General features: G+C 42.3%; 1 protein-coding gene across 3 annotated transcripts in view; it reads right to left on the bottom strand.

Annotated features, from left to right (window-relative positions):
• Positions 1-585: 585 nt before the first annotated feature.
• The window catches only part of arid4b (AT-rich interaction domain 4B), a 240,505-nt gene continuing 227,613 nt past the window's right edge, over positions 586-13,477 (bottom strand). For all 3 annotated transcript variants that reach the window (XM_045702251.2, XM_045702252.2, XM_045702253.2), the window contains 2 exons: positions 12,452-12,598; positions 586-8,983 (listed from right to left, as the gene is read on the bottom strand). In XM_045702251.2, the coding sequence (XP_045558207.1) occupies positions 8,838-8,983; positions 12,452-12,598 (293 nt within the window). In that variant the 3' untranslated portion in view covers positions 586-8,837. The remainder of the gene's footprint in view (positions 8,984-12,451; positions 12,599-13,477) is intronic.

Raw genomic sequence — 13,477 nt, 5'->3', positions numbered from 1 at the left:
TTATTACATACTGCTGATAGTTGAAACAGTGAGCAGAACCGTCGTTCCGGTAAAAACGGTTTACCGTGTAACAACCAAATGAAAGAAAAAGAAAACGGGGATGAACCTACCTTAATTTGTCCAATAGAAACTCTCGTTTTTAATTGCAAAACGTTTTCCGTTCGGTGTTAATGGTTTCTGTTGCAAAACGTTTTCCGTTCGGTGTTAATGGTTTCTGTTGCAAAACGTTTTGCAACAGGAATCGCTACACCCTAGAGTTCAAGGGCTTACTTTACAGAAGTCAAGTGGTTTTGCCATTTATTTTGAGTTACTGAAATTAATTATTTTGTTATTACTGTAGTACAAGTACACTACTATCAAGTACAGTCATCAAATCATTCCTTCTCAATGTCAGAGTTGACCAGCTGGGCACATTTCGGTGATCTAGCTTTAGGAAACTCTCCAGAGCCAGTGCGTTCAACTAAGATAGATAAGGCAACCACATTATCCACAGATTACAGCCATTACAAGCACATCTAGAGATGTGTGTTGAGCAGCTATCATGGCATGTGAAATTTCCACCAGACCAAAGACAATACAACGAAGTTCAAACTATGGCATTTATTTCAAACAGAGGCTTCTTTTCTTCTTTTTTTTGCTTACATTTGTACAATAAATTACACATGTATGAATGCCCATTTTCTGACGGGCCTAATAAATACTATAGTTTTTTTTGTCATAAGCTTTATCACACTCTCTCTCTCTCTCTCTCTCTCTCTCTCTCTCTCAGACCATTCCATAGAGGTCCGTGAAACTGTACAGGTTGGGAAATACCATAACCGTCTTTTCAAAACCCGCTAAACCCAGTGAGCAAAAATCGGGTTGAAAATACATCAACCAAAAAAAAAAAAAAAGTATTTTCAACATCTTGTGCTCATAGGGTATGCTTCTGATACAAGCACAAGCTAACGTAAAAACAACACAAAAAAACAAATGAACAAGCCAAGACAGAGTACAAAGCAAATAACCAGTCTAGGAAAAAAATATATATATTCTGAAAACCTCAGAACAAAAAAGTAAACAAAAAACAAATAAACCAAATAAACCTTGCACCCAAATGGCACCCTATTCCCTATATAGTGCACTTCTTTCGACCAGGGCCCATAGGGTTCCATTTGGGATGCAGGCCTTTGTCCCCCCAGTGAGGACCAGAATGAGAAATGAACGAGGGAAAACAACATACATGCTTCGACCCTCCTCAGTATGTACACTAATGAAACTACAAGTTAAAACAGTACAACTGCCTGTACACAAAAGTACATGTTATCACTATGAACAGTGCAAGATATTCAATAGCTTGACTCAAATCACTCTTCTTCTCAATATACAAATGTATAACAAAGGCATACAATTACATACAAGTGCCAAACAACAACAGACATAATATCATACAGTAGGGATCTATACAAACTATGCATTCCAAATGGAAAATTTTTCCTTTTATAGTGCACTACTTTTGACCAGGGCCCATAGGGAATCCCATAGGCAGTGCACTACTTTTGACCAGGGCCCATAGGTAGTGCACTACTTTTGACCAGGACCCATAGGGAATCCCATAGGTAGTGCACTAGTTTTGACCAGGGCCCATAGGTAGTGCACTACTTTTGACCAGGGCCAATAGGGAATCCCATTGGTAGTGGACTAGTTTTGACCTGGGCCCATAGGGAATCCCATAGGTAGTGCACTACTTTTGACCAGGACCCATAGGGAATCCCATAGGTAGTGCACTATAAATGTAATAGGGTGCTTTTTTTCAGATGCAACCAAAGGGAGCAAACACTGGAGTCTGAAATAATGGCTGTATACACATACAACACTTTGTTGTCATAAATGCACAACTACAATATTGTTTTCACCATTATCCTGGTCAGATTATAGATAACAGAACTAAAACATGATTATCTGTTGGTGGTGGGGGGGGGGTTTAAAACAACAACATTATTTGTTGGTGGGGGGGTTTAAAACAACAACATTATTTGGTGGTGGAGGGGTTAAAACAACAGGATTATTTGTTGGTGGGGGGGGGTTAAAACAACAGGATTATTTGTTGGTGGGGGGGTTAAAACAACAGGATTATTTGTTGGTGGGGGGGTTTAAAACAACAACATTATTTGGTGGTGGGGGGGTTAAAACAACAGGATTATTTGTTGGTGGGGGGGGGTTAAAACAACAGGATTATTTGTTGGTGGGGGGGTTAAAACAACAGGATTATTTGTTGGTGGGGGGGTTAAAACAACAGGATTATTTGTTGGTGGGGGGGTTAAAACAACAGGATTATTTGTTGGTGGGGGGGTTAAAACAACAGGATTATTTGTTGGTGGGGGGTTAAAACAACATGATAATTTGTTGGTGGGGGGGTTAAAACAACATGATTATTTGTTGGTGGGGGGGTTAAAACAACATGATTATTTGTTGGTGGAGGGGTTAAAACAACATGATTATTTGTTGTTGGTGGTGGGGGGGTTAAAACAACATGATTATTTGTTGGTGGTGGGGGGGTTAAAACAACTTGATTATTTGTTGGTGGTGGTGGGGGTTAAAACAACACGATTATTTGTTGGTGGTGGTGGGGGTTAAAACAACATGATTATTTGTTGGTGGTGGGGGGGTTAAAACAACATGATTATTTGTTGGTGGGGGGGTTAAGGGTTAAAACAACATGATTATTTGTTGGTGGGGGGGTTAAAACAACATGATTATTTGTTGGTGGGGGGGTTAAGGGTTAAAACAAAATGATTATTTGTTGGTGGGGGGGTTAAAACAACATGATTATTTGTTGGTGGGGGGGTTAAAACAACATGATTATTTGTTGGTGGGGGGGTTAAAACAACATGATTATTTATTGGTGGTGGGGGGGTTAAAACAACATGATTATTTATTGGTGGTGGGGGGGTTAAAACAACATGATTATTTGTTGGTGGTGGGGTTAAAACAACATGATTATTTGTTGGTGGTGGGGGGGTTAAAACAACATGATTATTTGTTGGTGGTGGGGGGGGGTTAAAACAACATGATTATTTGTTGGTGGTGGGGGGGGTTAAAACAACATGATTATTTGTTGGTGGTGGGGGGGGTTAAAACAACATGATTATTTGTTGGTGGGGGGGTTAAAACTACAGGATTATTTGTTGGTGGTGGGGTTAAAACAACATGATTACTTGTTGGTGGTGGGGGTTAAAATAACATGATTATTTGGTGGTGGAGGGGTTAAAACAACATGATTATTTGTTGGTGGGGGGGTTAAAACAACATGATTATTTGTTGGTGGTGGGGGTTAAAACAACATGATTATTTGTTGGTGGGGGGGTTAAAACAACAGGATTATTTGTTGGTGGGGGGGTTAAAACAACATGATTATTTGTTGGTGGGGGGGGTAAAACAACATGATTATTTGTTGGTGGGGGGGTTAAAACAACAGGATTATTTGTTGGTGGGGGGGTTAAAACAACATGATTATTTGTTGGTGGGGGGGTTAAAACAACATGATTATTTGTTGGTGGTGGGGGGGTTAAAACAACATGATTATTTGTTGGTGGGGGGGTTAAAACAACATGATTATTTGTTGGTGGTGGGGGTTAAAACAACATGATTATTTGTTGGTGGTGGGGGTTAAAACAACATGATTATCTGTTGGTGGTGTGGGGGGGGGTTTGGTGGGGGGGTTAAAACTACATGATTATTTGTTGGTGTTTTTTTTTTAAAACAACAGGATTATTTGTTGGTGGGGGGTTAAAACAACATGATTATTTGTTGGTGGTGGGGGGGTTAAAACAACATGATTATTTGTTGGTGGGGGGGTTAAAACAACATGATTATTTGTTGGTGGTGGGGGTTAAAACAACATGATTATTTGTTGGTGGTGGGGGTTAAAACAACATGATTATCTGTTGGTGGTGTGGGGGGGGGGTTTGGTGGGGGGGTTAAAACTACATGATTATTTGTTGGTGTTTTTTTTTTAAACAACAGGATTATTTGTTGGTGGGGGGGTTAAAACAACATGATTATTTGTTGGTGGTGGGGGGGTTAAAACAACATGATTATCTGTTGGTGGGGGGGTTAAAACAACATGATTATTTGTTGGTGGGGGGGTTAAAACAACATGATTATTTATTGGTGGTGGGGGGGTTAAAACAACAGGATTATTAGTTGGTGGGGGGGTTAAAACAACAGGATTATTTGTTGGTGGGGGGGTTAAAACAACAGGATTATTTGTTGGTGGGGGGGTTAAAACAACATGATTATTTGTTGGTGGGGGGGTTAGAACAACAGGATTATTAGTTGGTGGGGGGGTTAAAACAACATGATTATTTGTTGGTGGGGGGGTTAAAACAACATGATTATTTGTTGGTGGGGGGGTTAAATCAACATGATTATTTGTTGGTGGTGGGGGGGGTTAAAACAACATGATTATTTGTTGGTGGGGGGGTAAAACAACATGATTATTTGTTGGTGGTGGTGGGGAGGTTAAAACAACATGATTATTTGTTGGTGGTGGTGGTGGGGGGGGGGTGAAGAGTTGATTAAAACGAGAACTGGTGAGGATTTGGAAACACCATCGATGATCTTTAACTTTACTGTCAATCTATTTCGCTTTATATTGTCTATATAATAATCTTGGAACAATCCATTACAATGATTATTTGTTGGTGGTGGGGGTTAAAACAACATGATTATTTGTTGGTGGTGGGGGTTAAAACAACATGATTATCTGTTGGTGGTGTGGGGGGGGGGGTTTGGTGGGGGGGTTAAAACTACATGATTATTTGTTGGTGGGGGGGTTTTAAAACAACAGGATTATTTGTTGGTGGGGGGGTTAAAACAACAGGATTATTTGTTGGTGGTGGGGGTTAAAACAACATGATTATTTGTTGGTGGTGGGGGGGTTAAAACAACATGATTATCTGTTGGTGGGGGGGTTAAAACAACATGATTATTTGTTGGTGGGGGGGTTAAAACAACATGATTATTTATTGGTGGTGGGGGGGTTAAAACAACAGGATTATTAGTTGGTGGGGGGTTAAAACAACAGGATTATTTGTTGGTGGGGGGGTTAAAACAACAGGATTATTTGTTGGTGGGGGGGGTTAAAACAACATGATTATTTGTTGGTGGGGGGGTTAGAACAACAGGATTATTAGTTGGTGGGGGGGTTAAAACAACAGGATTATTTGTTGGTGGGGGGGTTAAAACAACAGGATTATTTGTTGGTGGGGGGGTTAAAACAACAAGATTATTTGTTGGTGGGGGGGTTAAAACAACATGATTATTTGTTGGTGGGGGGGTTAAAACAACATGATTATTTGTTGGTGGGGGGGTTAAATCAACAGGATTATTCGTTGGTGGGGGGGTTAAAACAACATGATTATTTGTTGGTGGTGGGGGGGGTTAAAACAACATGATTATTTGTTGGTGGGGGGGGTAAAACAACATGATTATTTGTTGGTGGTGGTGGGGAGGTTAAAACAACATGATTATTTGTTGGTGGTGGTGGTGGGGGGGTGGGGGGGTGAAGAGTTGATTAAAACGAGAACTGGTGAGGATTTGGAAACACCATCGATGATCTTTAACTTTACTGTCAATCTATTTCGCTTTATATTGTCTATATAATAATCTTGGAACAATCCATTACAAATCTGGGACACATTCTTATTAGATTTCTAAATGTCTTCTGCAGCATAACAGACTACTATAATCTGTACAGGCTCCTTTAATCTGTACAGACCCCTATAATCTGTACAGACTCCTATAATCTGTACAGACTACTATAATCTGTGCAGACTCCTATAATCTGTACAGACTACTATAATCTGTGCAGACTACTATAATCTGTGCAGACTACTATAATCTGTACAGACTACTATAATCTGTACAGACTCCTATAATCTGTAGGGGTGAGATTTGATAAGAATGCAAAATCTGTATACTCATCAAATCTCATCCCTACAGGTTATAGAAGAACACAGGACTGATGAGGAGTTGGAAACATACTGGTAGAACACCTACTGTCTCAGTATATTTCTCTTGGGATAATCAATTACAAACTTGGGAATTACACTGAACAAAAATATAAAACGCAACATGTAAAGTGTTGGTCCCACGTTTCATGATCTGAAATAAAAGATCCCAGAAATACTTATTTCTCTCAAATGTTTACATCCCTGTTAGTATTTCTCCTTTGCCAAGATAATCCATCCACCTGACAAGTGTGGCATTTCAAGGAGATTAAACATCATGATCATTACACAGGTGCACCTTGTGCTGGGGGACAATAAAAGGCCACTCTAAAATGTTTTGTCACACAGCACAATGCCACAGATTCCTCAAGTTTTGAGGGAGAATACAATTGGCATGCTGACTGTAAGAATGTCCACCAGAGCTGTTGCCAGAGAATTGAATGTTCATTCCTCTATCATAAACTGCCTCCAACGTTGTTTTACAGAATGTGGCAGTATGTCCAACCGGCCTCACAACCGCAGACCATGTGAATGGCGTTGTGTGGGCGAGCGGTTTGCTGATATCAACGTTGTGAACAGAGTGCCCCATGGTGGAGGTGGGGTTATGGTATGGGGCAGGCATAAGCTACGGACAACAAATGCAATTGCATTTTATCGATGGCAATTCGAATGCACAGCATTACCGTGACGAGATCCTGAGGCCCGTTGTTGTGCCATTCATCCTCCGCCATCACCTCATGTTTCTTCAGCATGATAATGCACGACCCCATGTCGCAAGGATCTGTGCACAGTTCCTGGAAGCTGAAAATGTCCCAGTTCTTCCATGGCCTGCATACTCACCAGACATGTCACCCATTGAGCAAGTTTGGTATGCTCTGGATCAACGTATTCCAGTTCCCGCTAATATCCAGCAACTTCACACAGCCATTGAAGAGGAGTGGGACAACATTCCACAGGCGACAATCAACAGGCTGATCAACTCTATGAGAAGGACATGTCGTGCTGCATGAGGCAAATGGTCACACCAGATACTGACTGATTTTCTGATCCACGCCCCTACCTTTTGTTTTTAAGGTATCTGTAACCAACAGATGCATATCTGTATTCCCAGTCATGTGAAATCCATAGATTAGGGCCTAATTTATTTATTTAAATTGACCGATTTCCTTATTTGAACTGTAACTCTGTAAAATGTTTGAAATTGTTGCGCGTTGCATTTCTATTTTTGTTCAGTATATATATTTTTTGGGGGGGATGCAGAATGCTGTGTAGTCCCCTTGGCAGTTTGTCATTTAATTAAATTTCTTCTCAATCTGGAAAGTCTAACATAGATAATCTGAACGGCGTGATAAAAACACTCTGATAGAAATCCAAGAGCCATGAGTTGAAAAGACTGATAAACCGACAAGATACAATGCCTTCCATTAGGTTTCCTTAAACCTGCCAGACATCTCCATCGTTACACATGTATGTATATACTGCCACATTAACTGGTAACCTTATTCAGTAGCAGACAGAGGTTCCAAATGGAACCCTATTCCCTATATTGTGCACTACTTTAGACCAGAGCCCATAGAATGTAGTGCACGATATAGGTAAAAGGGTTCCATTTTGGGACTCATTCCTATATACATTAGATCCTGGCTGCCAGAAAGAGTTTCAGTCCTCTCCACATCAACCTCTACAATCATCCTGAATATCAATATAAACACATGAATATCTCACTAGAAACGATCGATATCTGCCATGTACACAGTCACAGGCCTGGCCTGTGCAGTCTGTCATTCATACAGTCCTCTGAAAGACGGACCGTTTTCATTTCTAAGAACCATCAGGACTAAGAGAGTCAGACAGGAAGGGGGGAATGTTCCCTCTTAAGAGGTGTCTTAGGGTTAAGACAATAACAAGGCCCTAACAGTAGCTTTTACGTTCATTAGCTTCACGGCTTCAGCTTCACTTCTCTGGATCTCTACAGTAGGCCTACATACGTAACCTCTCTCTCTCCTCCACACAGCGCTTATAGACCACGGTCACGGTATTGAGTCAAGATAAGAGTACCATTTGAGGGTGTGGTAGCTTAAGAAGTGAAGACAGACAGAGGGAGAAATGCATGGTTTCTATGAGTACACGCACTACAAGGTTATGTTTAGTATGTAATTCATCACGTGGCTCTGAACCTTGTTCATTTCCTTTGACAAGCTCTACATACACAGGGCTACATAGGGCTACATAGGACAAGGACCTTGATGACACTACACACCATCGTCAACCCAATCTAAACTACCTCGAGATGGAAAGAATCACTATTGCTTGAAGAAAACAACTCTTATAAATTGTTTATCAATCAATTGAAAGAAAAACATACTTTTGTACTTTTTTGGTTGTCGTTGTATTCCTCCCCCCAATCTTCATAAAAGTGCACTTAAGTGCAATTAGCTTGCCAATGAAACAGCTGTGGATAGAAAATAGTGTTTGTTTTGTCTTGTTGGTCTGGTTGTCTGTGTTGTTGCGTTCCTGTTGTTGTTCCAGTATGGAGATTGACTTGTCTGTTCTGTTGGGAGGGAGTTGGGAGTAGGGGTGATGAGGCCAAGCTTTTGGAAAGGGGTTCTGGGGTGGAGAGGCATGGATAAGGGTGGAAGTTTAAGTGGGGGCATTGAGGCCTGGGTGCTCTCCGGTTTGAGGTGGGGGATGTACTGAGGCTTTGGAGTGGAGGCGTTAGTGGTAGGGACGGGGCCTTGGTGGGTGTTGGGGGTATTTTGGGATGGGGACCAGGGTGGTGCTGGCTAAGTGCTCAGTGCTGTGTCCTGGGCCTCAGAAGGTTGGGAGGAGTGAGGGGTTGTCCTGTCACCTACACTCTACAGACACCACAGAGTTCTGAGAGGAGGAAGAGGACGACACAGGAGTGTCGGCCAGTGTCAACATCACCGCTGCTGTTAGAGAGCTGGAGGACGGGGACGAGGAAGAGGAGGAGGAAGATGCAGCCACCGTACCTGGGGAGGAGAAACAACATGGTGGTCAGACGGAGCAGAAACAACATGGTGGTCAGATGATGCAGAAACAACATGGTGGTCAGATGATGCAGAAACAACATGGTGGTCAGATGATGCAGACACAACATGGTGGTCAGATGATGCAGACACAACATGGTGGCCAGATGATGCAGAAACAACATGGTGGTCAGATGATGCAGAAACAACATGGTGGTCAGACGGAGCAGAAACAACATGGTGGTCAGACGGAGCAGAAACAACATGGTGGTCAGACGGAGCAGAAACAACATGGTGGTCAGATGATGCAGAAACAACATGGTGGTCAGATGATGCAGAAACAACATGGTGGCCAGATGATGCAGAAACAACATGGTGGTCAGACGGAGCAGAAACAACATGGTGGTCAGATGATGCAGAAACAACATGGTGGTCAGATGATGCAGAAACAACATGGTGGCCAGATGATGCAGACACAACATGGTGGCCAGATGATGCAGAAACAACATGGTGGCCAGATGATGCAGAAACAACATGGTGGTCAGATGATGCAGACACAACATGGTGGTCAGATGATGCAGAAACAACATGGTGGTCAGATGATGCAGAGACAACATGGTGGTCAGATGATGCAGAAACAACATGGTGGTCAGATGATGCAAAAACAACATGGTGGTCAGATGATGCAGACACAACATGGTGGCCAGATGATGCAGACACAACATGGTGGTCAGATGATGCAGAAACAACATGGTGGCCAGATGATGCAGAAACAACATGGTGGCCAGATGATGTAAAACTGGGGGTAGGCTGCTTTTCAAAAAAATCAAAAGCTGAAATTTTTTGAGTCAATAAGTATTCAACTCCTTTGTTATGGCAAGCCTAAATACATTTCGGAGTAGAAATATGCTTAACAAGTCACATAATAAGTTGCATGGACAATAATAGTGTTTAACATGTATGTACACAACACATTCAATTATATGTAAGGGCTCTCAGTCGAGCAATGAATTTCAAACAAAGATTCAACCACAATGACCAGGGAGGTTTTCGAGTGCCTCGCAAAGGGCACCTATTGGTAGATGGGTAAAAATGTAAAAAGCAGACATTAAATATCCCATTGAGCATGGTGAAGTTATTAATTACACATTTTATGGTGTATCAATACACCCAGTCACTACAACGATACAGGTGTCCTTCCTAACTCAGTTGCCGGAGAGGAAGGAAACCTCTCAGGGATTTAACCATGAGGCCAATGGTGACTTTAAAACAGTTACAGAGTTTAATGACTGTGATAAGAGAGAACTGAGGATGGATCAACAACATTGTAGTTACTCCACAATACTAACCTAAATGACAGAGTGAAAAGAAGGAAGCCTGTACAGAATACAAATATTTGAAAACATGCTTCCTGTTTGCAACAAGACACTAAAGTAAAACTACAAAATATTTGGCAAAGCAATTCATTTTTTGTCATGAATACGAAGTGAATGAATACACAACACATCACTGAGTACCACTCTCCATATTTTCAAGCATGGTGGTGGCTGCAACATGTTATGGGTATGCTTGTCATCAGCAAGGACTAGGGAGTCTTTTTTAGGATAAAAAGAAACAGAATAGAGCTAAACACTGGAAAAATCCTAGAGGAAAACCTGGTTCAGTCTGCTTTCCAACAGAGAAGACAATAACCTAAAACAAGGCCAAATATACACTGGAGTTGCTTGTGTACAGCCACCAGACAGCCATCTATGCCACCGGACAGCCATGTACAGCCACCAGACAGCCATCTATGCCACCGGACAGCCATGTACAGCCACTAGACAGCCATGTACAGCCACTAGACAGCCATCTATGCCACCAGACAGCCATCTATGCCACCAGACAGCCATGTACAGCCATTAGACAGCCACTAGACAGCTATGTACAGCCACTAGACAGCCGTGTACAGCCACTAGAGAGCCGTGTTCAGCCACTAGACAGCCATGTACAGCCACTAGACAGCCACTAGGCAGCCACCTACTGCCACTAGACAGCTACTTACTGCCACTACACAGCCACTTACTGCCACTACACAGCCATGTACACAGCCATGTACACAGCCATCTACAGCCACTAGACAGCCATCTACAGCCACTAGACAGCCATCTACAGCCACTAGACACATTGCCTTCAGAAAGTATTCATACCCCTTGACTTATTCCACATTTTGTTGTGTAACATCCTGAATTCAAAATGTATAAAAAATTCGCACCAATCAACACACAATAGCCCATAACGACAACGTGAAAACATGTTTTTATACATTTTTGCTCTGTTAAGTCAGATGGGGTGCGGCGGTGAACAGCAATCTTCAAGTTTTTCCAAGGATTTTCAATGGGATTCAAGTCTGGGCTTTGGCTGGGCCATTCAAGGACTTTAACATTCTTGTTCTGAAGCCATTCCAGCGTTGCTTTGGCTGTATGATTGGGGTCATTGTCCTGATGGAACGTAAATCTTCACCCCCGTCTAAGTTCATTTTCACTCTGAAGCAGGTTCTCATCAACGATTTGCCTTTATTTGTCTCCTTTCATTGTTCCCTCTATCCTTACCAGTCTCCCAGTCCCTGCCGCTGGAAAGCATCCCCATAGCATGATGCTGCCACCACCATGCTTCACCGTAATGTTAGACAGGTGATGAGCTATGCCTGGTTTTCTCCAGACGTAGTGCTTTGCATTCAGGGCAAATAGTTACATTTGTCTCATCAGACCACAGAATCTTTTCCCTTATGATCTCAGTCTTTCACGTGCAAACTCCAGGCGTGCGGTCATGTGCCTTTTTTCTTAGGGAGTGGCTTCCGTCTCACCACTAGCCCATGAAGCCCAGATTGGTGAAATGCTCAAGGACTATAATAGCAAAGGGGTCTGAATACTTACGTAAATTAGATTTCTGTATTTAATTTTCAATAAAAACCTGTTTTCACTTTGTCATGATGGGGTATTGTGATGTCATGATGGAGTATTGTGATGTCATGATGGAGTATTGTGATGTCATGATGGGGTGTTGTGATGTCATGATGGAGTATTGTGATGTCATGATGGTGTATTGTGATGTCATGATGGAGTATTGTGATGTCATGATGGAGTATTGTGATGTCATGATGGAGTGTTGTGATGTCATGATGGGGTGTTGTGATGTCATGATGGGAGTATTGTGATGTCATGATGGGGTATTGTGATGTCATTTACATTTACATTTAAGTCATTTAGCAGACGCTCTTATCCAGAGCATGGGTGAGATTATAATTCTTTAAATGCGTTTAAAATTCAGGCTGTAAAATGTGGAATAAGTCAAGGAGTATGAATACTTTCTGATGGCACTGTACATCTACAGCCACTAGACATACAGGGATATACTCAAAAAGCTCTGTCGTGGTCCTCAGTCCGGAGTTACAGTACATGGTACATTTTGTTTAATTGTGGAATGACTCACTCTCTCTCTCCTTCTTCTTGATGCGTTTGCGTCGTCGGTCGATGGAGGCCACCTCAGACTTGAGGGACAGGTAGTGGTTCCTGATGTCCTGCAGCTTCTCCTGGAGGAAGGAGATCCTCTCCAGACTAGACATCTTGTCCAGGTCCGCTAGGGGAGGAGAGAAGAAGAGATATGAAGACCGGTTTCAGTGGGAGTTAGAGTGAGAACATGTTATAAAGGCCCAGCGCAGTCAAAAACGAGATTTTCCAGTGTTTTATATATATTTCCACACTATGAGGTTGGAATAATACGGTGAAATGGTGAACATGATGATAATAAGTGTAAGTGTGGTTTGAAAAGACGGGATGGTGGGATGGTGTTTTGTCGGATGGTGTTTTGTCCTGCCTGGTGACATCACCTTGCAATAAATGTGTTAATACACCCAGAGTTCCAAAATCTTTCTGCCAATAACAGCTAGTCTTCCCCTCCTCAATCAGACCACTTCCCGAAAGACCTAGCTAAATTCTTGCTTGAGAAACAACATTTAAAATTCAGGACTCAGTGGGATGGAGAGGAACAACATTTAAATGAGAGGACTCAGTGGGATGGAGAGGAACAACAGTTAAAGGAGAGGACTCAGTGGGATGGAGAGGAACATCATTTAAAGGAGAGGACTCAGTGGGATGGAGAGGAACAACATTTAAAGGAGAGGACTCAGTGGGATGGAGAGGAACAACATTTAAAGGAGAGGACTCAGTGGGATGGAGAGGAACAACATTTAAAGGAGAGGACTCAGTGGGATGAGAGGAACAACAGTTAAAGGAGAGGACTCAGTGGGATGGAGGGGAACACCCTTTAAAGGAGAGGACTCAGTGGGATGGAGAGGAACAACATTTAAAGGAGAGGGCTCAGTGGGATGGAGGGGAACACCATTTAAAGGACCGGACTCAGTGGGATGGAGAGGAACATCATTTAAAGGAGAGGACTCGGTGGGGTGATTCTGACTACAACGCTAAACAACACAGTGTGCCGCATGTCAATTCTCTC

The sequence above is a fragment of the Salmo salar genome, chromosome 19, assembly GCF_965601325.2.
Source record: "Salmo salar chromosome 19, fSalSal1, whole genome shotgun sequence".
Classification (NCBI taxonomy): Eukaryota; Metazoa; Chordata; class Actinopteri; order Salmoniformes; family Salmonidae; genus Salmo; species Salmo salar.
Note: the sequence above shows the minus strand (reverse complement) of the source record. Positions and strands in the feature narration are given on the sequence as shown.